We start from the raw sequence: 25,958 nt of genomic DNA, 5'->3' as shown, positions 1-25,958 counted from the left end.
CACCAGTTCTCAACTTGGGGCGGCCTGGGGAGGCCGCAAGCAGATTTTAGGGGGTCCGCCAAGCAGGGCCGGCATTAGACTCGCTGGGGCCCAGAGCAGAAAGCCAAAGCCCTGCCATGCAGGGCTGAAGATTGAGGCCTCGAGCCCCGCCACCTGGGGTAGAAGCCGAAACCTGAATAATTTAGCATTGCGGGGTCCTCTGTGGTGTGGGGCCCCAGCAGTTGTCCTGCTTGCTATCCCCGAAAGCTGGCTCTGGCTTTTATATGCAGAAAAACAGTCTTTGTGGCACAGGTGGGCCCTGGAGGTTTTAATAGCATGTTGGGGCCTCAGGAAAAAAACGGCTGAGAACCTTCTTAAAACATGCATTCACAGGAGCTTCCTACAAACCTGTCTCCCTATCAGTTTAGTTCATCTTGAGTTAGTGGTTGAGGAAGACAGAAGATTTTGGTTCATAAAGCTTGATGAATATTAATCATGAACCATATGTGTCCCAGGTGTTGTTTTGATTTCAGTGGAGTTATACCAAGAAAAATCTGGCCAACTAAGTGGTCTATTTAATTAAGAAAACTGGGATAATATTGTTAGCTTAGTAGTGGAGGTTGCCAAGTAATTTACAAGATAATTAAACCCCAGAGAGGAGAGTCTTCACTTGAGGAGTTCGAGCAATTCTTCCTCCTAGTTTTTGACTGTTGGAATGACGTTAAAATGAAAAGATTTTTTTGAAATGCTAAAATGCAAGCATATAATGAATTAAATGTTTTCATATTGTCTGTACAGAAATGTGGTTTTTCAGAACTATATCATGGCAAAGACAAAGGAACACAAAGAATGAATTTTGCCTTCATGATGGGCCACCGTATGCCAATGGAGACCCTCATGTTGGACACGCGTTAAATAAGGTAAGTATAAGAGTAGTATGTTTAAGGTATTATATGCCTTCTGTAAGGTGCAGTGCACTCTCAATTCACATTGAAGTAAATGCAAGTTGAGTATATTCACTATTTTATAGTATAGGGCCCTTCTTTTCTATTTAATGGCTAAGCATATACAGTAACAATGAAAATAACAAATTGCTCTGTGTGGTACTTGTAGTTTCACGTTGGTATTCAGATGATAAACTTATTTTCATTCTGTCAAAGTAAATCCAGTTTCTACTTCGTCCCAGCAAACTGCTAGATGCATAGTTTGAGTATTATGTGCATAGTGACTTCAGAAATATGTTACCATAATAAAATAATTCCACTTCGTGTAACCCTCAAGCCCCTGTGTAGTTGCAAACTGTGGCCTTCAGCTGTGCAAAATTTGGTTGTCCGTTGATCAAGAGGTTCTTATGATGTGCTATAACATGCAATAAGAAACATAAATGTGAAGGCTGAAACTTAATTTTTAACACTCCTGATTGTGCTTGAGTTTTGCAGAGTTCACCAAAATCAGTAAGATATCTGTATAAAAACAACAAGGAGTCTGGTGGCACCTTGAAGACTAACAGATTTATTTGGGCATAAGCTTTTGTGGGTAAAAAACCACTTCTTCAGGTGCCACCGGACTCCTTGTTGTTTTTGTGGATATGACATCTGTATGTTACTTTATATATCATGCTAATATGTAGGGGAATGAGAGTGGTAATAACAATTATATCAAAAATAACAGGTTTCAGAGTAGCAGCCGTGTTAGTCTGTATTCGCAAAAAGAAAAGGAGTACTTGTGGCACCTTAGAGACTAACAAATTTATTAGAGCATAAGCTTTCGTGAGCTACAGCTCACTTCATCGGATGCATTTGGTGGAAAAAACAGAGGAGAGATTTATATACACACACACAGAGAACATGAAACAATGGGTTTATCATACACACTGTAAGGAGAGGTTTCAGAGTAGCAGCCGTGTTAGTCTGTATTCTCAAAAAGAAATTTGTTAAATTTGTTAGTCTCTAAGGTGCCACAAGTACTCCTTTTCTTTCACTGTAAGGAGAGTGATCACTTAAGATAAGCCATCACCCACAGCAGGGAGGGGAAAGGAGGAAAACCTTCCATGGTGACAAGCAGGTAGGCTAATTCCAGCAGTTAACAAGAATATCAGAGGAACAGTGGGGGGTGGGGGGGGGGAGAAATACCATGGGGAAATAGTTTTACTTTGTGTAATGACTCATCCATTCCCAGTCTCTATTCAAGCCTAAGTTAATTGTATCCAGTTTGCAAATTAATTCCAATTCAGCAGTCTCTCGTTGGAGTCTGTTTTTGAAGCTTTTTTGTTGAAGTATAGCCACTCGAGAACACTTCGATCTCTCTGGTCACTCGATCACAGACCTAAGAGTGGCTATACTTCAACAAAAAAGCTTCAAAAACAGACTCCAACGAGAGACTGCTGAATTGGAATTAATTTGCAAACTGGATACAATTAACTTAGGCTTGAATAGAGACTGGGAATGGATGAGTCATTACACAAAGTAAAACTATTTCCCCATGGTATTTCTCCCCCCCACCCCACCCCCCACTGTTCCTCTGATATTCTTGTTAACTGCTGGAATTAGCCTACCTGCTTGTCACCATGGAAGGTTTTCCTCCTTTCCCCCCCCTGCTGTGGGTGATGGCTTATCTTAAGTGATCACTCTCCTTACAGTGTGTATGATAAACCCATTGTTTCATGTTCTCTGTGTGTGTGTATATAAATCTCTCCTCTGTTTTTTCCACCAAATGCATCCGATGAAGTGAGCTGTAGCTCACGAAAGCTTATGCTCTAATAAATTTGTTAGTCTCTAAGGTGCCACAAGTACTCCTTTTCTTTTTATCAAAAATAACATTTGGCTTTAACATTTTTCCAGATTTTGAAAGACATCACTAATCGGTTCCATATGATGAGAGGTTATAAAGTGCACTATGTACCAGGCTGGGATTGTCATGGGTTGCCCATTGAATTGAAAGCATTGTCAGAACTCAAAGAAACTCAAAATCTTTCACCGATGGAGGTTAGACAGAGGTAAACTATCCTTTGCAAAATTTTCCTAGAAACATTTCTGACTTTAAATAATTGTATTCTATAAGTTGTTTTTGAGTCTTCAGTGAAATATTATTTTGCTATTTTTGTGTGTTTTCAATTTAATTTCAGAAATTTTGTGAGGAACACCTTGGTTATTAGATGATACTTGATCTGCAGACCTTTGTAAAGTGGGTTCATCAAGTACAAGTTTGTATGAACACATTATAAGTTGTAATAACTATAGATGGAAAGAGGGAATTAAAGGTAATGTACATCTGGGATTCTAATGTAGTTCAGGTCTGTAACATGAAATTAGTATTGTATCCAATTTTTATTGAAGTTGTATGCTGACTTGCTGAACCTAAAAAGAAAAATATCTTTGAAAAGAAGACTATTTTTTTCCCTAATGTTTTTGAACTAATCTGGATTGTTATGGGGATCAGGAACATGGGTAATTGTCATTGAATAGTTGTGTTTCCAATAGGGTAGCGCAGATTGGTTCTTGGCCCTAACATTTTATTAATAACCTAGAAGAAAACATAAAATCACCACTGATAAAGTTTGCAGATGACCCAAAAATTGGGGGAATGATAAATAATGAAGAGGCCTGGTCACTGATTCAGAGAAATCTGGATTGCTTGGTAAACAATATGCATTTTAACATGGTTAAATGTATATACATCTAGAAGAATGTAGAACATACCTGCACGATGGGGGACTCTACCTGGGAAGCAGTAACTCTGGAAAAGTCTTGGGGGTTGTGACGGATAATCAGCTTCACAAGAACACCCACTGTGATGCTGTGGCCAAAAGATCTAATGTGATCCTGGGATGCTGTCATAGATCCACAGGATTTGTTCTACGGCCTCAGTTTTAGAACAGTCTCTAGGAGTCTGGAGTGTCAAGGGGTCTCACTCTTCCTCCAGGGTAAGTCCCACGGTTTCACCATCTCCTTAGACTTGGACCTCTTAGCCATCAGCACTCCCGCTTCAGATGATGAGCTCTATTCAGTGAGTCCCACTGAGGCAGACTCCTGAAGGAGACTTGTACATTCTGTATGGATCAATACATCTCTGCAAGCATCTGTAATGCCATTCATACAGTGTTGTCAAAACAGAAGGGTTTATTAGTCAAATGGAGCACAGCATAGAAAGTCTTTAGGTGAGCATAGAAAAATGAAGATTAAAGCATAGTCTGTTCTGGGGAGCCCAGCCAAGCTGTAGTGAATCCAAGTTATTCAAGCTCTGTCTCTCCATCTATCCATTCTTCTTTGTCAGACTCCCAGGTGTACCCATAATTGCTTTCCTCAGCCGACATCTAACTTCTACTTCACACCAGCCCTTTCCCCCAGTCCTTTGTTCCTGAGCTAGGGAGATGCAGCTGTGCATGGTGCAGAGAGGCAGGGAAGTCTGTATCTCTTTGGATCCTTGGTTGCTAGGTGTCCATGTCCAGTCTGGATCTGCCGTTGTTTTCTCAAGAGCTCCATTGATATGGGACCTAAGGCCACAGATAACTGAGCACCATTCACACCTGTGTTTTAGCCTGTCCTAAGAGCAAACAGTCCCTTTGCTAGGTAATAATGCAGTATATAGAGGAAACAAAGGCACACATAGACTTGATAAAAATATTACAAAAAAATTCCGCTTTGTTACAGATACATATATGGGCAAATCTTCAATAGGAGTAGAGAGATTATTTTACCTCTGTATTTGTCACTGGTGGGACTGCTGCTGTCCAGTTCTGGTGCCCAAAATTCAAGAAGAATATTGATAAATTGGAGAGGGTTCAGAGAAGAGCCATGAGAGTGATTAAAGGATTTGGGGAAAAAAGCCTTCTAGTGATAGACTCAAATTGCTCAATCTGTTTTGCTTAACAAGGAGAAGGTTAACGGGTGACTTGATTATAGTCTACCAGTATCTGCATGGGAAACAAATATTTAATAATTGTCTTTTCTCTTTAGCAGAGAAAGGAATAATGTGATCCAACTGCTGGAAGTTGAAGCTAGACAAATTCAGATTGGAAACGTTTTTAACAATGAATGTAATTAACCATTGTAAATTTTGCCAAGGATTGCGACGAAGTCTCCATCGCTGACAATTTTTAAATCAAGATTTGATGTTTTCTTAAAAAAAAAAAAAAAAAAAATCCTCTAGAAATTATTTTGGGGAAAGTCTATGGATTGTGCTATAGAGAAGGTCCGATTAGATCACAATGGTCCCTTCTGGCTCTGGAATTTATGAAAACACATTTGTTTTTTCCCCCCAAACCATGTATAATATTGGGAAACTGTGTAGGTGGTGCCTTCTGATAGTTTATGATGGTTTAGATGGAAAGTGGTCTGATCATGTGTTGTAGTTGGTTTTATTGGTAACGGTTTTGTCATGCAGTGGAATGACTGGCAATTATAGTCAATGCGCCCTTTAGACTATGTAGCTTAGGTGCTGATGTAACTTCACATCTCTTGAAAAGGTTGTGTTGCAAACTGGAGTCTGTATGCACTGGCAAAGCAGTTATGGAAAACATGATACATCATTCACTTGCTTTGAACTTAACTGTTCTCTCCAATAACTTTCTTAGTTATTGCTAGGTGTTTGGGATAATAAGCATTCGGACGATTTAAGTCACACGTGCAATGAAATTTCTTCCATTTAAGTTGGCTTGTAGTTTAAATTTTAAAAGGACATAATATTCAAACCCATGTTGATTATGCTATTCTGATAGTGGTGGTGGTTTAAAATAATGCTTTTAAAATAATGTGGTACATGGGGAGATCGTTTTGGATTTAGCTATATTAGAAAAATGGATGCCTTTTCTCTGTTTGTATGGTGCTATATATACTTGACTTGCATCTTGGTTAGCTACCATATACCTACTCCAGATGGAGTTGCATTTTAGGGTTAAATAAAATTCCTGTGCGTGTGTGTGTGTGTGTAGAGCTTACTCCTACGACTCTTGTTCGTGATTATTCCCATTGAGGAGAGCATAAAACCCCTTACATAACACCGTTCATATCAAACTTTGGCTAGTAGTTGATGTTCAGGAGCAGTGTTCATTTGAGAACCTCAGTCAACCATTAATGCAGTGACTTTTCACCCAGGGTACAATTCCTGGAATATACTGGAGCCTGTATCTTTATTATTAGCCTCTGGTTAGTAGATGTTTGATACATTTTAAACTTTATCCCATTGTAGCGTCTGGAAGAGAGGATGCTCTTCTACCCTTTTCAGAACTTCCTGATTGCTGCCAGGGAACTGCTCTCTGCCCCAGCCCTCCTATATTTTGTTGTTGTCATCTCTCCCTACTTGTATCTCTTCCTCTCCCACCGGCACCACACCACCCCCTACAGTTCATAACTTCTCCCAGTAGGGTGGATGGAGCATGACATTTATGATACTAGACCACATCACTGCTGCCTTCAGGGTTCTGAATATAGCTTGCCAAATAATGGGGGAGGGAGGAATGTGAAAACTTATGCAATTAAAAAAATCAAAATTAATTTGAAAAATTATTTGCAATTTACAGTTTAACCAGTTCTAGTTCTGAATAGCAGCAATTTAAACCAACTGGTTTTAATTTCAGGCAGCTGCTTGCTGCTTTGGAAAGCTAGGAATAGCAGAAGAGGCACTACAGTGGTTGGTCAGTTTACATTTATTTTACATTTGGAAGATTGTCTTTATAACCATAAGGGTTAGAATTTTTTTCCTTTTAAATTTAAAGTTTACATTCTATTAAAATGAATAGCTTACCTGAAAAAACTTCCTGTAGGTGACTGGCTTTTTCAAACCCTGCCATTCACTTTGATGGGACTACTTATGTGAATAAAGGATTTTGAGGCTTGCAAAAGTTGCTGTTATATAAATCAATTAGTTTAGTTTTATATTTATTTTGTTCCCAGCTGAGGTTAAGCTTTCTCTAGCAAGTAAGCCATTAGCATTTTCTAAAACTAAAGTGATCATGCAGATTTTAAAAGTACATTGTTTTTAAAAATTATTCTTCCTTTTTAGCAAAAGAATTTGCAGAAAGGGCAATTGAGAAACAGAAATCTGCCTTCATTCGCTGGGGTATAATGGCAGATTGGACTAATTGCTACCACACATTTGATAGGAAGTATGAGGCAAAACAACTGAGTATCTTCCACAAAATGTATGACAAGGTATGCTAGTGTGTCATTTAACAAAAGCCTTAAATTATTTAAGTTACAATGTAGTTTTAATCAAGTTAACTCTGTGTTTTTCCCCTTTAGGGTTACATTTATCAGGACTATAAACCGGTATTTTGGTCTCCTTCAGCAAAGTAAGAATCAACTTACCATTTTATCTCTAAAATATAAGCAGAGAGAGCAATACATTTTCATGTTAATTTGGTTAACCCATATTTGATCTTCACCCAGTACAGCCTTGGCTGAAGCTGAACTTGAATACAATCAACAGCATGTCAGTCGTTCTGTATATATCAAATTCCCCTTGTTGAAATCGCCTCCTAAACTGGCCTCTGTGATGGGTATGATTTGTAACATTTTGTTCTTGTTAAGACTCTGATATCTTTGGATTTTATGAAATAACATTTGTTAATTTGCATCTGTAGATGGATCTTCAACTGTTAGTTTGCTAATCTGGACCACCCAGCCTGGACTATTCCTGCCAATCAAGCTATTTGTTATATGCCAGATTCAGAGTATGTATTTAACTTATTTAACTTTCTGAATCTGCTTCCATCAGTATCAATATCTATTAGCAGAGTTGCAGTCCTCTTAATAGCAAGGCTGAAGTAGTAGGCATCTTAGGTTTATTTAATGGCAATGCCATTAAATAAATGCCATTAAATAATGGCATTATTTTAATTATTAGGTAACTAAGTTTCAGACTTTTTCCCATTTCCTTTTTAAAAAGTTAAATTATTCTTTAGTTTTAGTTCTCTAAAGTTATTGCTACTTTAGGGCCTGCTTTTGCATTCATTCTATTGAAATCATTTGGAGCTTTGAGCATGAAACATTTGTAGGATTTTTCTAGTTAAAATCACACTTTCAGATGGTTTAAAAGCAGCAAACATCTAAAACATTTAAAAAGTAAACTTTAGTACCATAACATGTTTGCTAATATTGATTTTTTTTCTAATTTGATGTATTTAATACATTTATCTTGTAGCTATTCCATTGTAAAATGTGCAAATACTGATGAATGTTACATTCTGGCTGCAAATAGAGTTGAGTCTACAGCTGCCATCTTGGATACACAATTTGAAATTATTTCAACATGTAAAGGTAAGAGTTTAAATATACTCTGAATGTTAATTTGTAGGGTAGTATGTTGTAGGCGTTTGTTAAAACGTTGATGTGAAAGTAGAATATCTTTGTGTTTTCATTAGCTACACTTTGCACATGTATTATAGTAGTTTTAGCTAAAAATAATCTGAAGAACAGTAATCAAAATATATCAAAGATTCAGCATAGTGAGTTGGTGGTGGTAGTAACTTTTCAACCATATACTTCAAAGTGCTTTACAGAAGTTATCCCATTTGTAAAATGGAAATAAGAAGTTGAAGGATAATTATGTACAGAATATAGAGCATAGCACATGAGGAGTGGACTAGGAATACAGTTTATCTTGGTGGTGCTGTTTTGCATCTATCCCCAAAAAGAAAAGGTGTACTTTTGGCACGTTAGAGACTAACAAATTTATTTGAGCATAAGCTTTCGTGAGCTTAGCTCACTTCATCGGATGCATGCAGTGGAAAATACAGTGGGGAAATTTCTATACACGGAGAACATGAAACCATGGGTGTTACCATACATACTGTAACAAGAGTGATCAGGTAAGGTGAGCTATTACCAACAGGAGAGCGGGGGGGACGACGACACCTTTTGTAGTGATAATCAAGGTGGGACGTTTCCAGCAGTTGACAAGAACGTGTGAGGAACGGTGGTGCGGTGGGAAATAAACATGGGGAAATAGTTTTACTTTGTGTAATGATCCATCCACTCCCAGTCTTTATTCAAGCCTAAGTTAATTGTATCCAGTTTGCAAATTAATTCCAATTCAACAGTCTCTCATTAGAGTCTGTTTTTGAACCAAACCACTAACCCAGGGACCTATCCTTGCAACAAAGCCCGTTGCCACATATCTATTCGGGAGACACCATCATAGGGCCTAATCACATCAGCCACACTATCAGAGGCTCATTCACCTGCACATCTACCAATGTGATATATGCCATTATGTGCCAGCAATGCCCCTTTGCCATGTACATTGGCCAAACTGGACAGTCTCTACGTAAAAGAATAAATGGACACAAATCAGACGTCAAGAATTATAACATTCAGAAACCAGTCGGAGAACACTTCAGTCTCTTTGGTCACTCGATTACAGACATAAAAGTGGCAATTCTTCAACAAAAAACTTCAGAAACAGACTTCAGTGAAAGACTGCTGAATTGGAATTAATTTGCAAACTGGACACCATTAAATTAGGCTTGAATAAAGACTGGGTGTGGTTTGTCTTTACACAAAGTAAAACTATTTCCCTGTGTTTATTCTCCTCCCCCTCTCCCCCCCCACTGTTCCTCACACGTTCTTGTCAACTGCTGAAAATGGCCCACCTTGATTAACACTACAAAAGGTTTTTCCCTCCCTGCTCTCCTGCTGGTAATAGCTCACCTTACCTGATCACTCTTGTTACAGTATGTATGGTAACACCCGTTGTTTCATGTTCTCTGTGTATATAAACCTCCCCACTATATTTCCACTGCATGCCTCCGATGAAGTGAGCTGTAGCTCACAAAAGCTTATGCTCAAATAAATTTGTTAGTCTCTAACGAGCCACAAGTCCTTTTCTTTTTGCGGATACAGACTTACACGGCTGCTACTCTGAAAAATGCATCTATCCTGAAATTCAGGTGGATTCCTAACCCAAAATTGGTTCATATGTACTGTGTGAATCTTGTACGAGAGTCCCAAATGAAGTTAACATGGGTCTGGTGTTGGTGTACTGATTGCCTGCTTCACTGCAAAATCCTCATATGGGCTGTTGAAATTCCTCACTGTGGAGGCATTAGCGGTCCTAAGGCTGATAGTGCTCTCTGTTGTTAACATCCAAGTACTGTAGTTGACTATTCTGAGTTAGCTCAGGAATTCATGATCACCATGAGGACCGTTAAACTGTCCTAAGTGATTGCTGGCTGCGCAGTTGTCCACACTTGTGATTTGGAATTTGAGTTGGGATTGTGGGCGTCAGTTGGAAATTTTACCCATGTTATGGACCTATCCTTACTGCCTCTGATTAGAGGTGGCGGCGCGCCTTTCCTGAGGGAGTGAGGAATTTTTTTGTATGGCCTGTACTCAGTGATTGATGGAACCTGACCATTTCCTGAGGGATGCGAGTTATCCATTCCTCCAATAGGAGGAATGTTTTGGCCGGACTTGATAATTTCTTTCTCAGCGATCAACAAAGTGGCCCTAGATGTCTTCTTCTCTGGCTTTATCTGCTCAAGTCACTATGGATTACAGATGACCTGCAGCAACTGAAATGAGGGCTAAAATGGTGCACTGATGACAAAAGCCTCAATTTTGGAACCTATTTCTTGCCTCCTTCCTCCACAGTTTGAAATTTGTTTACCTTTAAGACCTACAGTTGTCCATCTTAGTCCTGAATCTATTTATCCAAGCTTATGGGGAGGGAGAGATGCAGTAAGGTTTTTTTTGCATTTGGGAAGGTGTTGAAGTATTGTTTGAATTTGATCTCTGGTTATTTTTATTGCCTGGTTTGGGGAAGATGTTAGATACTTAATGTCACTGTACTTTACAATGGTTAGTTACCTAGTGCTTAAGATGAGAGCCTTTGTTTTATAACTTCTTAAAGATACAATATATATAAATAAATATGGTCAAAGGGGAAGGTAAAACAAAACTGGGGATAGATTTTGGGTCTATTGTCTCCAGCCTCGTCTTCAAATCACTAGATCACAGTATATTATACTGCCATCCTGGATACTAGAGGTCAATATTGGGTCCTGGTACACTGAGACCTAGGACGGAAACAGATAAGAATGCACTTAGTGCCTGTAGGCTAGGAGTGCTTTATATAGCTCAACTACTTCTGGAGTAGGGGGTTGCCTGGCTCAGAAGAAAACAATATTCTCCTGGATGGATGGGGTGTGTCTGTGTAGGAGTGGCACAAATGGGGAGACAGGGAAGCCCAGTACTCTGGAGGGTGGATAGGAAAAACTGTATCAGAGTATGGATACTTGCATTTTTGTTTATGAATTGTAATTTTTTTGTTCTATGACTTTGAAAAACACAAGCATGGCTCATAAATTGTTGAATATCCCATTTCTTTTTGCTTCAGGTGTTGATTTGGAAAATGGTTCTTGTGCTCATCCCACAATTCCTGGCAGAGAGTCCCCTTTCTTGCCAGCAAATCATGTGACAATGACAAAAGGAACAGGTTTAGTTCACACAGCCCCAGCTCATGGTATGGAGGATTACAGTGTAGCTTCCCATCGCCAGCTGCCCATGGTACTTTTGCTTGTTTGTTTTTTTCCTCGTTTTTAACCTGTATATTTTTGGTCACACACCACTAAAATGTTAAGTCACATAACTTACACATATTGCATGACATTTAAAATTGTTTTGATACCTGTATGTAACCATCTCACTGTCCCTGATTAACTTGAAGACCTGCTGTAAACAGCATTGGCCGAGGAAGAGCAAAGGCTTGGATTCTAAAAACATAAGTAGGAAAAATGGTTCTGCTTTTCAGCCAATTGTTGGCTAACCTTGGTAATGTAGCAGTGGAATGGAATACTCCTTTTTGAAGAAGATAAATTATAAATACAGAGAGATCAGTTTCAAATTGCAACTTTTTGTGCCTCAGTTTGCCAAGCCATCAGTAATATAGGTAATTGTTGTTTTTAGTATCTGTCAAGGAGCTTTGAGGTCTTTGAGAGATTCTTGGGGAGGAGCAAAGATACTCTGTAAATGTAACAAGTGTTAACTAAAAGGAATAAATTCATCCTCTTTCATGGGAATTGCTTAAAAGAAAAAGGAGCTTACCAGCCAAATAATTTACTACAGTTCTATAACTTACAAATTTTTCCTTGTAACATTCTAGATTTCTATTGGCTTGGCTTTTTTTTTTCCCCCTTGCTATGAGATCATCAGAGTGTAATTTGATCAGTTCTTAAATAAAGGAATTTGCATGAATAAAGGAATTAGTAATTGGAGGAGAGCTGTCCAAGGAAAATCTAGAAGATAGTGACAAGAGTATTTGCTTAAATACATCTCAAAGTGCTTTACATTGTACTGAGGGGAAACTGAGACAGAGTGGCTAAGTGACTTGCCATTGCTCATGCAGCAAACTAGTGGCAGCACTGGGAATAGAACTCAGCTCTTGTATTTTGCAGTCTAGCACCCTATCCCCTGGACCATACTGTCTATAGTAGTGTTGATAGTTGATTAGGTGGTGCTGTTCACTCTTAATCAGTGCTGAACTAATGCTGCTGCGTGATGTTATGGGGTACTGTTCTGTGGAAGGTGACAGTGATTTGGATTAAACGTAAAAGTGAGATTTTTGCAGCTCGTTGCCAAAAATGTCTCGCCTCACTCCTTGCAAGACTGGGGCTAAATTTCCAATGTAGGAAATTGTCTGCCTTCCCCTGTAGCTTCAAAGGGTTAAAGTAGTTTTTGCCTTCTCTATAGAGCTAGTGTTCTGCTCTGTATAAAGGCTGACACCTTCCTCCTCAGAAGTGGCTGTTTCAGTGATGGATGAAGTGATCCCTGTATGTGTAATCAATTTGCAATATCTGTGTGCTTTAGGAGCTCTGGCAGAAAGGATTAATATACTGTTTTAAAGCTGAGCCTGACATGATCTAACTTGTGCTTAAGATTTTTTCCTTGGCATTATTTCTGTTAGGCTAAGTGTACTTCTGTTTTGCTTGTAGTTATTCTGTCTGTTAAGAATTAAGTGGAATAGTACTCTTTAACTTAGTGTAATAACACAAATGCTGTATCTTCACAAACTCAGTGGAGTTCATCCTGTGCTGAGGATTCAGGCTCAGTGGCATGTTGGCAGATTTCAGGGATGTTACATCATAATTACCTTTGAATATTAAAAGTGACACCTTATTTCTCAGCCTGCTTCAGATGTATCGTGTATTATACTGCAATCTTAGTTCATAATTTCAGATTTTTGTAAAATAACAGGAATACAATAGTCCCTTGATATTTTGACATTACTAAAAAATATTCGTTTTTAGGATTGCCTGGTGGATGAAGGTGGATTTTTTACAGAAGCTGCAGGTCCTGAGCTTCAAAACAAGGCTGTACTGGAAGAAGGAAATGAAGCTGGTTAGTATCTTGTGTTCAATTAGTCAATATTCTGTCAAATATTTCTAAGGCTCATGTAAACCAAACAAATTTTTACAGTGAACAAAATATTGGCACTTCCTGTTATCACAAGGATGGGAATTGGATTTTGGGGAAAGGAAAGAAGTGGAGTTAGTGGCACCAGTAGTGTTGTGTTAATCTGATTTTTTTATTATCTCTAACTCTTAATTCTCACTCTCATTAGTTATTCAGATGCTTCAAGCAGCAAAGAGTTTATTAAAAGAGGAGAAATGTGTACATAGCTACCCATATGATTGGAGGACTAAGAAACCAGTGATTATTCGTGCAAGCAAACAGTGGTTTGTAAACACAGCAAATATCAAGGTTACAGCCCAGGTACTACACTTCGTTACATAGTTTGCTATTTGAGGGAGTGTAAAGGACATTACTATCATATGGGGTCTTTGCATAACATGTACATTCCACTTCAAAAGTATGCTTTCCTCCCTAAGTGTTTGCTATCAGCTGCAAAGTGTTTGTAATCACAGTCTTATTAACAGTTAGTTTAGAAATCACCAACAGTTACATATTTATTTGCCACCAACTTTAGACTAATTGTGCACTTATGCCCTTTCCCATTTAAGACTCCGAAGAGGAAAGGTTCCAGTGGTTGGAAGAGCTGGGTTCAATACCTCCGCTCAAGCCCAGATTTCGAGATGACCTTTGCAGTCACTTAAGCTCTCTGTGCCTCAGTTCCCTATCTGTAAAACTGGGATAATAGAGGGCATGTGAGGATAAATACATTAAAGATTGTAAGGTGCTTGGTATCAGGGGGTCATGTAAGTAGTTCAGATAGGTAGATTTAAGCAGAAAATAAAGTGGGTGTTGGTGATATCCATGAGATCACCTTGGAGCATATTATATCAATATGTGAGGATTTCTGCCGGTAGCTCTTTGTGCCCTCAGAGAATAAATAGTATCCTTTTGTTAAATTCTGAATTCTCTCCAACCCTGAATAATTGTAGTTATGGTTATTTCATAGGAATTGTTAAAAAAAGTGAAATTTATTCCTACATCAGCAGTGAATAGAATGCTAGAAATGCTGGACAGAAGGACATATTGGTGCATCTCAAGACAGAGGAGTTGGGGTGTTCCGATTCCCGTGTTCTATCATAAGACAACAGGAGAATCCCTTATAGACAGGTATCTATTTCATTCATATAGAAAAAATAAGAGACCTGTCTTGCTCTGATCTGGAAACTATTAAAACTACAAACAAGTGAAGTGCAAGCAAATTTATTTTGGTTCATGACTGTGTAAAAGGTGTGTTTTTTGGCACAGTTAATTTTATATTGTTTAGTTATTTTAAATGGAAAAAGAGGAGCCAATGTCTCATTACTGAATGTGGTTTAAAGGTAGTAGTCGAGGGCTGTCTCATTCCATTAACCCACAATCATTTGAGCCACCTTGACGGTCGTCTGTGATTTAATAGATTTTTTTTCAGGAGAGCTGATGTTAGACGTCCGTATTAAATGTAAAGAACTGCATCCTGTAGCTAGAACAGATTATGACTATAATCTCAGCATTATGACCTCCATTATGCAATTATTTGTTACAATAATTTCTGAAATTGAAGAGTTGACAGATGCTCATGAAATGAGAAGACTAAAGTGGGAAAGCCAAATCAGGCGCAGAATAAGAAACCTGTGGCCTATTTCAGAGTTAACTTGGAGGCTATTTAATCTTTGCAGAGAGCCCCTATTTCCTGTTTGAGGTATCTGTTACCATAAAGTTAGGTCACAGGCTTTCATATGTAAACCTTTGTTTCCAGCACCAGTACAGTTAGAGTTAAGGAGACCTGTTTATCATAAACTCAGAAATATAAGGCTAGAAGGGACCTTGAGAGGTCATTTAGTCCATCCCATCCTATGCTAAGGCAGCACTAAGTAAACCTAGACCATCCCTGACAGATGTTTGTGTAACCTGTTCTTAAAAATCTCCAATGACAGGGATTCTACAACCTCTCTTGGAAGCCTAGTCCAGTGCTTACTATTCTTACAGTTAGAATTTTTAGAAGAGTCCTTGCTTTCCATATTTGATTTTTGGAGTCAATTCCTGCCTTCAGATACACAAGTGTAACTCAGTTGTATTCAGATTATGCCCTCAGTTACCCCTGTGCAAATCCATTGAAGGATAATAAGATTGCACAGGTGAAGGGGAGTGGAAATTGGTTGCCGAGCCTCTTCTGACTGGCTCTGTAAAGAATCCAGCTTGATTTCCAGAGTTCAGGGCAAGTTTTCAGGACTGAACAAATTTGATATGGAAATTCAGTCAGACACAATTGGTATGGAACCTAATAATGCCATTTCTACAAATTTGGTTCTAAAATGGCATACACTTTACATTTAGTAGGCAATCCTGGTGGATAGGGAGGAAGTATTAGATGTGTGGTATGTCTTGACTTTATAAAGGTTTTTGATGCTGTCTTGTGTGATATTTCTCATTAACAAACTAGGGAAATACAGTCTAGATGGAGCTACTATAAGGTGGGTGCATAACTAGTTGGAAAACCCTTCCCAGGAAGTAGTTGTCAGTAACCACAGTCAAGCCAGAAGAGCATATCAAGTGGGGTCCTGCAGAAATTAGTTCTGAGTCTGGTTCTGTTCAATATCTTCATCAATAATTTAGATAATGGCATAGAGATTACACTTATAAAGTTTGCAGATTTTACCATCTGGCAAGGGTTGCAAGTGCTTTGGAGGTAGGATTAAAATTCAAAATGATCTGGACAAACTGGAGAAGTGGTCTGAAGTAAATAGATTGAAATTCAATAAGGACAAATGCAAAGTACTCCACTTAGGAAGGAACAATAAATTGCGCACACACACAAAATAGGGAATGACTGGCTCGGAAGGAGTACTGCAGAAAGGGATCTTGGGGTCATAGTGGATCACAAGCTAAATGAGAGTCAACAGTGTAACACTGTTGCAAAAAAAGCAAACATCATTCTGAGATGTATTAGCAGGAGTGTTGTAAGTAAAACACAGAGTAATTCTTCCCCTCTACTGGACTTTTGTGTCCAGTTCTGGGTGCCACATTTCTGGAAAGATGTGGATGAATTAGAGAGAGTTTGGAGAAAAGCAACAAAAATTATTAAAGTTCTAGAAAACACGTCCTACCAGGGAAGATTGAAAAAATTGTGTTCGTTTAGTCTGGGGAAGAGAAGACTGAAAGGGGACATGAAAACAGTTTTCAAGTACATAAAAGGTTATTACAAGGAAGAGGGAGAAAAATTATTCTCCTTAACCTCTGAGGATAGGACATGAAGCAATGGGCTTAAATTGCAGCAAGGGTGATTTAGGTTGGACATTAGGAAAAACTTCCTACCTGTCAGGGTAGTTAAGCACTGGAATAAATTGCCCAGGGAGGTTGTGGAGTCTCCATCATTGGAGATTTTTAAGAGCAGGGTAGACAGCCACAAGTCAGAGATGGTCTAGATCGGGGTGGGAAAACTTTTTGGCCTGAGGGCTACATCGGGTTTCAGAAATTGTATGGAGGGCTGGTTAGGGGAGGCTGTGCCTGTCTGTGCTTCCGTCCCTCCACCCCTTGCTGCTCATGCTCTGACGGCTCCCTCCTCCCCCCGGGACTCCTGTCCCATCCAACCCCCCCTTTCCCTGACGGGCCCCACCCAGGAGCCCTGCCCCATCCACTCCGCCCACCCCCCTCCCTGCCCCGTGACCGTCTCCGGGAACCCTGCCCCTGACTGCCTCCCACGGCCCCATCCAACCCCTTCTCCTTCCTGTCTACCCTCCCCAGAACCCCTGCCCCCATTCAACACCCCCCTGACCACCACCCTGAACTCTCCTGCCCTCTATCTAACCCCACCCCCTTACTGTGCAACACAGAGCACCGGTGGCTGGCGCCCCCCCAGAGTGTTGCCCAGCCGTCCAGAGTGTTGCGCCAATGTAGTGTAGTAAATTGCTCTCCGTACCAGTAGCACATTCCTATGTGGAGCAGTTTAATACACTACAGCGGCAGCATGGCACATTGAGGCTGCGGCGGGGAGGGAACAGTGGGGGAGAGGCCAGGGGTGAGCCTCCTGGACCAGGAGCTCAGGGGCTGGGCAGGAGGGTCCCACAGGCTGGATGTGGCCCGCGGGCCGTAGTTTGCCCACCCTTGGTCTAGATAATACTTAGTCCTGCCATGAGTGTAGGGGATTGGACTAGATGACCTCTTGAGGTTTCTTCCAGTCTACGATTCTATGCAAAGCTAGTCAATGTGTGTGGCATGTGCACACAATTTTCTTTGTTCACTTCCTCTGTCTATGGAATTTGTTATCAGCATGCAAATAGTGCCAAGGTACTCTTGGACAGAAATGTGTAAAGGCTCTATATATTGGGTTAAGATAATCTCTTACATGTGGAAGTCATTCACCTAGCATTTACAAAAAGGCTTCAAATATATATTTACAAAATAAAGTATGGCTCCTCTGCAGGAGCCATTATAGTCCATCTGGAAAGTAGCTTTTTAAAGAAATATTTTTGCTTTTAGTATTCCAGAATTGTGTGAAAAATAAAAACAGTTTAGTATTATGTTAAAAACAAAAAACTCCTATGTAGCACAACTTTGCAGTCAGTCAACAAGCTATGAAAATGTGCCTTAAGCAATATTTTCCTCTGAAATTATAGATAAACACCATAATACGCACAAATAGGACTGATTGCATACATTTAGCTGGGCAACAGGGAACATATTTGAAGGTAGTGATAGATAGGAATTCTCCTTTAGTTATATATCTCTCTTAAAGATGAAGAACATATGCCAAAATGTGTGCCTTTGTAAACATTTGAGCTGTGGCATGTCGCTGGAGTTGTATGAACAGTGGCATTGTTGGGGCATTTTTACGGAGAAAACATCGCAGTAGATCAGCAACTCCACTTCTGTGTAAGCCTATTATTCGTGAATATCAAAAAGTGGCATGTTGGGGTGGACAAGAGTCAATACAGCACATGAGATTAAAGAGTGAAAATGTATGATTGAAAATTAGATTTATTCTCGTTGGCTCTTTTTAAAAAAAAAAAAGAGCATTGACGTAAAAATAAATATTGTACAGTTTGTTCTTCTAAATATTTCACAGTACAGCAGGAGATACATTTTCTGTAAGTTAGCCATAGCAGACTTCTGGTTCCAAAGCAGTTAAGGCATGCAGAATATTGGCCTACAGAAATGACAGACAAATTTAGAAGACACAGCCTGTCAATTCGTAGGTCATTTTCCTGTACACCAGTTCTTAATAAAATGTACAGCAGTCCTTCATTTTTTTTTTCTTGGTTGGTTCTGATACATTACAGTATGTAGCATGATATGGAACATGAAGCTTCTAATGTCTTTTAAATACTCAGACTTATATAAATGAATTATACAAAATTATAACAAAATATTCCAAAGAACTTTGAAATTTCCTCTAATTTTTTTTTTTTTTTAACTCCAATGCTGTATAAATGTGTGTGGCTGCTCCACATTCTGTCAGTAGATATCAAAAGTAACAGCATCTCCACTGGAAGTCAGTGTAGTCCACATGGAGTTGCTGTTACATCTGATAATACTGCTGGTTAGTCTTGAATGATTCCCCATACTTATCTTAAAATAGTAACTCTGTTAAAATAAACCAGTGATATTTTTCTGTGCAAGTATGGCTATGCCCATGGACTTGCCATTTTAAAGTCAGCAGCATTCTATTTTGCCGGATGTATGTTGCATGCCCTAAGACAGTAAGCTGTAAAAAAGTTTGCAATTCTGCTGTTACTTTCAATTTTAAAAACAATAACTACATTCTAATCCTGCATAAATTACATTTAATGCTTCATCTCTCTAAGAATCTGCTTGCATACTGGCATCCACATGTGGCATTGCGACATTTTGGGCATGCAGCAACAAGCATAGTCTTCCAGCATTAAAAAGTGATCTAAATGGTGTTCTAATGCAGATAAATATTAAATCCCACAAAAAAGTATCTCTGTCTCCTCAGCATATTTAAGTCGTGAGTTCAAAAGTTTCAGTAAAATGGCAAATTCCTACTTCCTATATGAGAAGAGAGAGAGAGAGAGAGAGAAGAGCAGTTATACATTAAATAATCGCAATTTTCAAATAGTTATTATGAGAATGTGGGTAGTAGGAGTGTGTGTGTGTAAATTTTAAAAACTGCACAAGACAACAATTTAACAAATTAAATAATCAATCTGATTCATGCAATTGCCATTCTCCAACATCAAGTTTTCAAGTAAATATTTTAATTCATTTTTTTTCTTAGATTTATTGAAAAAGTAACAATATCCTACAGACTAAATCACTTTTTAAAAAGAAAGTCAGGAAATTAAAAACAAAGATTTAGAATAGTGGCTCACCTCAAACAAATACGAAGTGCGAACTTTTATAGATAACTACTACTTAACTTTACTAATTCATTATCTGAATATTAGTATTCTTATATTGGACTAATAAAATTTTCTAGAAGTGTTTCCCCTTTTCCTGTGATTTTATTATTAGTTAGGTATGTAATCACTTCAATTTTACCTAGAAAATCAAGTCGCATGTTTTTTGTATAAATACATCTAAAACTGTAAGTAAATAACTTTATCAAATTTACTTTATTTAAAACATATTTCAATAAGTTCAGAACATTAGCAACTTACCCCTTCCCTTCCAAAGTACTGTCCCTCAAAGTACCGTCCGGCAAAGTACTGATACCTACGTAAAAGAAAATCTACCTTTCACATTATTATACAAAAAGAAAAAGGACTAGAGAACACCAAGAACTGTTTTTTTCTTCTGCTGGGAATCATCTTAATGCTGCTTAATTTCTGATAACGCCCTAAATAGGCAGTCAGTATAAGCAATATCAGAGTTCAAAATGATTGGCTGGTGTCATGGTAGCATGAATTACCTCATGGGTTTTCACTGTTAGAGACCTAGCAAGTGACACATAATACAAGTTATTTTAGATATGGTCTATGACTATAAGGCAAAGTTTTATAATAGGGTTTATTGCTTACTCTCTGAATTATTGTACTCACGTGGAAATTTATAGATTGTAGAGTAATGAGTAACTATTTGAGAGAATTTTGTTCACTGGCACTTTGATATATTTATGTAGAGAAAAAAGAAAAGGAGTACTTGTGGCACCTTAGAGACTAACAAATTTATTTGAGCATAAGCTTTCGTGAGCTACAGCTCAGTGCTGTAGCTCACGAAAGCTTATGCTCAAATAAATTTGTTAGTCTCTAAGGTGCCACAAGTACTCCTTTTTTTTTGCGAATACAGACTAAAACGGCTGCTACTCTGAAACCTGTCATTATGTATAGAGAGAATTTCACCTTAGTTTTTAAATATGCATGCAGTACGTGTACTATAACTGCAAAAATAATAGGGAGAATAATTATTCATGAGAATCTTGGTGAGAGGTCAGAGGAGTGGCTTTTAAAATCTTTCACGGGGGCAGAAGCTGCATTCTTGGAATCTTAGATATTATATACAACCGCTTTTTAAAAATACTTATTGTATGATATTTAAATTCTCCGAGAGTTTTTGTTACCGAAATGGAATGAGATGTAAATAATTTCAAATTGCTTAATCTTTACAATTAGTTGATTTCAGACTACCATAAAAACCTGAGAATACTGGTTAATGATTAGTAAACCTGTCAATATTTGACTACTTTTATTTCATATAATTAGTTGCATAATGTAACCAGGAGAATCTGACAAATTATCTGATGCTATTATATTGTAGAAGAGAAAGTTATCTGTTAATTCACATCAGCGTCAACGGAATTTGCTCTAAAATAACTCTAAAATAAACTCCTACTGATCATAAATTAACCATATGGGGCTTTATTTTGTATAACATTATGCTTGATAAAGGGATAGTCCAACCCATAATGTCTCTGTAGAAGTATTCATGGAGACAGTAGAGAAAACCATTGCGAAGTGGGGTTGGCGAAACCTTGTGGTAGGTTCATTTTCTAAGACCATTCACACACACACACAAGGAAGATTGATTGCACGGTTGCATTTTCTTCTGGAAGTCTACAGGGAACAACAAGTAAACAAAATTCTTTATTACAGATACACAATTTGCCATTCCATATATGTGTCTGAGTTTTCCTCTCTTTTTCTTACCTTTTTACTTATGGCTACCATGTAGAAATTTGGGAGAATGTTTTTGCCCCTAATTCTGTTGAGGCTGTCTGTCTGGCAAACGCTGTTCATTCCGAAAAGAGGTAGGTAGGAGGTAGCTTACTGCAAGTATGTAATACAACATTCTCTGTCATTCTTCTGTACAGTCACCACATCCTATATGCTTTAAAAATCAAATGCAGACTAGAAGTCTGTCTGTTCTAAACTTTTTTTGAAAAGCTTAAGTTAGGAACTAATATCTTTTAGTTAGAAGAAGGCATCATTACTATTTTGTAACAGTTATTTAATTCCTATTGATTGGGCTAAACAGATCTATTCATCTGCCATTTTTCATAGAACTTGTCCCTCCTGGGGGTTGCAAAACCCAATGCTTGTTGATAAAGTAGAGTTTTGACCTACTTAGTGGCTCTCATTTGATGGACTACTAAGGTTTTTTCCCTCCACAAATTACTATTACAATCCATTAGTCTATACATGCCATACAGTGTGGACATGGCACAGAAATAGCATTGATCTTAGTGGATGATCTTGGGGCAATGAACAGCACTCAGACTTCCCTGTCAGTATTTCTAGTTCTACAGAAAATCTTCCAGCACTGCTTATAAGAGGCAGCTGATTTGACTGTAGGGACTGATAGGAGTAAGCAGAGATCCGAGGTTATGTTCACTCTTTCTAGAGCAACAGCCAAAGGGTTTTCACGTGCAATGACTCTTCTTTGGAGGGCTCATTTTGCTATGTTGTCAAGCTCTCTTGTTCAGTGTTCACATGAAGTCTGTAGGATAGATTAGCTGCAGTGTCAGTATGTTGATGACACTTATCTCTACATCATTTTCTTTTGTTCAAGCTTGGACAGAGAAATATCCCTACTCACCCAGTATATGACAGAGATTGTGACCTTCATGTTGGATCAGATTGAATCTGGAACATGAAAATGATGCTAGGTGGCAGGGAACCCTTAATTGAAGGTCCTTACAATCTTCCTACAGAATTTTTCAAGGTAGCTTGAAATTGTGGAGTGTTACCTGGCTCATCTCTTCTTATGGGCATTCAAGTAACAGTGTTAGTGATTTTGTAGAATATTATAGATGGTGACAACCATCTTGAATTTCACTTGGGTGACTGAATTTGTTGCCAGTGCAGAATACTGAGTACAGGTGTAACACATTTCTTATATGCAGAAGGCAGACATCTTAATTCTTATCCAGGTGGCTTCTATGGTTAGGCCTAAATAGAATCACCATGGCTAGTTGTCTATCTAAGATGAATGAGTGTCCTCCATTAGACAAAAATCTTTGACCTCAGAGACTGTGTATGCTCTGTTGCAGTCTCTGCATTCAGTAAACATGCTCAAATACTTTATCACCAAGAGCAGTGTTTGTGATAGATCCCTAGCTCTGGAACTAGCTTCTGCTAGAAATCTGTCAAACTGGGCCCAATCAAACAATATATGTTTTAATACAGCTAAATGTAAATGTATACATCTGGGAACAAAAAATGTAGACTATACTTACAGAATGGTGAACTCTGCCTTGGGAAGCAGTGACTTTGAAAAAGACTTGGGGGTTGTGGTGGATAATCAGCTGAACACAATCTCCGAGTGTGATGCTGTGACCAAAAGAGCTAATGGGATCCTGGGATGCATAAACAGGAGAATCTGCATTAGGAGTAGAGAGGTTATTTTACCTCTGTATCTGGCACTGGTGTGACTGCTGCTAAAATACTGTGTCTAGTTCTGGTGCTCAGAATTCAAGAAGCATGTTGATAAATTGTAGAGGATACAGAGAAGAGCCATGAGAATAATTGATTAAATGATTAGATCAAATGTCTTGTAGTGATAGACTGAAGGAGCTCAATCTGTTTAGCTTAACAAAGAGAAGGTCAAGGGGTGACTTGATTACAGTCCATAAGTATCTACATAGGGAACAAATATTTACTAATAGGGTCTTCTGTGTAGCAGAGAAAGGCATAACATAATTCAATAACTGGAAGTCGAAGCTAGACAAATTCAGACTGGTGTACATTTTTAATAGAGCAATTAACCATTGGAACAATTCACCAAGTGTCATGGTAGATTTGCCATCACTGACAACTTCTAAATCAAGAATGGGTGTTTTTCTAAAAGCTGTGCTCTAGGAATTATTTGGGGGAAGTCCTATGGCCTGTGTTATACAGGAGATCACAATGGTCCCTTCTGGCTTTAGAATCTATGAATAAGTGTTTGAGGCTGCTAACCTTTTGCAGGAGGTGCAGGATGCATTCCAGTAATAGGCTAATTGCAAATAATAGAAATCACCTTCAACTCCACTGTGAGAATATCTCAAGACTCTACGTCAGTCTGCTCTTTATTGAGGAAAGGTTGTTACATTTGTGTGCTAAATGTTGCAAAAGTATGATCACTTAAACGTTGTGATGGATATTTTAAAAATGTATGGACTAAGTTTATCTGTGATGCTAGGCCATTGAAGTGCTGTTAGCCCATGTTGGAGTTGCATAAGGTATGAGTCTGGCCCATTAGCTAACCCTGTATCAATTCCCTAAACTAGAAACAATTTTGCTGGCTTCTTTGGGGTTATTATTTATCAATACCAGCTAAGGACCTCTTGATCAGAGCCTGTGAAACTTTTCCAACTTGATGCCAGTGCCATTAGTCAAGACTGATTAGTACTTCTATTCTGTGATTTACTTCAAGAACAATTCCGCTTGACATGAACTGGAGTTATACCTTGTTATAAGTATACTGTAGGGACATTAGCAAGGTCAAAACTGAGTTATTTTCTTCGGATTTATGCACATCCCAGAAATCTGAGGGAGGCCACCTTGAATGCTAGTAGTTCAGTTTTGGTTTGAATTTTTGATTTGCCATTGTTTTACATATAGAGGGACCATAACATGTCAAATTCTTGAGTGTCTTAAGCCATTGCCACAAAGATACAACTCCTGTTTAAAAAGCAATAGCAGTTTTGCCAATGACTTCCTGTACAGGGCTTGGGCCCATAATCAGCAGAAATCTAGATTTCATCAGAGCAGAGCTCTTGAAATATCCTTTTTTAAGAAAATGAAGATGACTTACCTGTAATCAAAGATCTTCATGAGGGCCTCTGCACATTCATGCTCTTGAGAGACACTGGTGATGTAGCTTGGATTCATGGAACCTTCTGATTGCCACACCCACACTGTTCCATCTCCTCAGCTATAAAAGGAGACATGGCACACCAAGCACTGAGTTTGGATTTGCCATTGAGGGCTGCATTCTCACCACGTGATGGTGTGAACTGTAAGACTTTGACAGATCTAGAACTATCTTTTTTGAAGAAGAAAAAAAGTACAGGAGATGCTATTAAACTTCAGGAAGCAGTCAGCTCGCCTTGTTATTATAGTAAGTGGAAAAGACTCTTTCTGTGGGTAGGCAACAACTGCATCAACCCAGTATCAGCTCCTTTTCAATCCATACTGGAGCACTTCAACTTGCTTCATCTGAAATGCTTGGGACTCTCCAGATAATCGGTAAGAGTACATTAGGGTGACCAGATAGCAAGTGTAAAAAATCGGGACGGGGGTGGGGGGGTAATAGGTGTCCTATATAAGAAAAAGCACCCAAAACCGGGACTGCCCCTATAAAATTGGGACATCTGGTCACCCTAGAATACATCTTGCAGCCATCTCAACACATTATATCTTAGCTGAACAAAAGACAGTATAAGCCACAGTAAAAAGGAAATATTCTTGGAAGAGCTTAGTGTGTTTCCCCTCCAGTTAGAGAACCTATGGTTACATGGGTCCTCTCACTTTTGTGGCAGTATCTCTCATTAGGCCTCTCCTTAGGGAAGCTTAGCAACACTCTTTGAATGCTAGATTTATTTAAATAGGTCTAAGGAATACAGAAAATTACTTAGACTGTTTGTCTCTTATGCGGAAAAGAGTAAAGCTCCAGCAATCACATCCCAATACCTTTTAAAGTCAGTCAGACTGTATTAAAGACTGTTATAAACGGTTCCTCTTCCAGAAGGGCTTAAAGCACACTCTGTTAGAGCGAAGGCAGGCTGTAAAAGCAGTCTTCAATGTATTTGCATGATAGAAAACTGTAGAGCTGCCACTTGGACCTTGATTCATATTTCCCAAAACATTCCTCAAATCTGGCAACTAAATCAGATGCACAATTTGGCAGTGGAGCATTACAGTTACTTAAATAGCCTCCTTGTCCACTGACCAGAGGCAGGAATGCTGCTCCCAAGAGTGAGAATGTGAAGAAGTCACTTAAAAAAAGAAATGAAGGTTACTCACTTGTCACCAGAGTTCTTCAGAATGATGCACATATCTATTCAGGGGACACCATCATAGGGCCTAATCACATCAGCCACACTATCAGAGACTCATTCACTTGCACATCTACCAATGTGATATATGCCATCATATGCCAGCAATGCCCCTCTGCCATGTACATTGGCCAAACTGGACAGTCTCTACATAAAAG

General features: G+C 38.7%; 1 protein-coding gene across 1 annotated transcript in view; it reads left to right on the top strand.

Moving 5' to 3' along the window:
- IARS2 (isoleucyl-tRNA synthetase 2, mitochondrial) overlaps window positions 1-25,958 on the top strand; it is a 53,263-nt gene that overhangs the window by 630 nt on the left and 26,675 nt on the right. Inside the window, 13 exon segments of the mRNA XM_038395327.2 lie at window positions 778-799; window positions 802-899; window positions 2,820-2,974; window positions 6,977-7,127; window positions 7,218-7,267; window positions 7,365-7,474; window positions 7,559-7,597; window positions 7,600-7,648; window positions 8,119-8,234; window positions 11,314-11,483; window positions 13,223-13,313; window positions 13,537-13,688; window positions 14,335-14,495. Coding sequence (XP_038251255.1) covers window positions 778-799; window positions 802-899; window positions 2,820-2,974; window positions 6,977-7,127; window positions 7,218-7,267; window positions 7,365-7,474; window positions 7,559-7,597; window positions 7,600-7,648; window positions 8,119-8,234; window positions 11,314-11,483; window positions 13,223-13,313; window positions 13,537-13,688; window positions 14,335-14,495 — 1,364 coding nt within the window.

The sequence above is a fragment of the Dermochelys coriacea genome, chromosome 3 (genome assembly GCF_009764565.3).
Source record: "Dermochelys coriacea isolate rDerCor1 chromosome 3, rDerCor1.pri.v4, whole genome shotgun sequence".
Lineage (NCBI taxonomy): Eukaryota > Metazoa > Chordata > Testudines > Dermochelyidae > Dermochelys > Dermochelys coriacea.
Note: the sequence above shows the minus strand (reverse complement) of the source record. Positions and strands in the feature narration are given on the sequence as shown.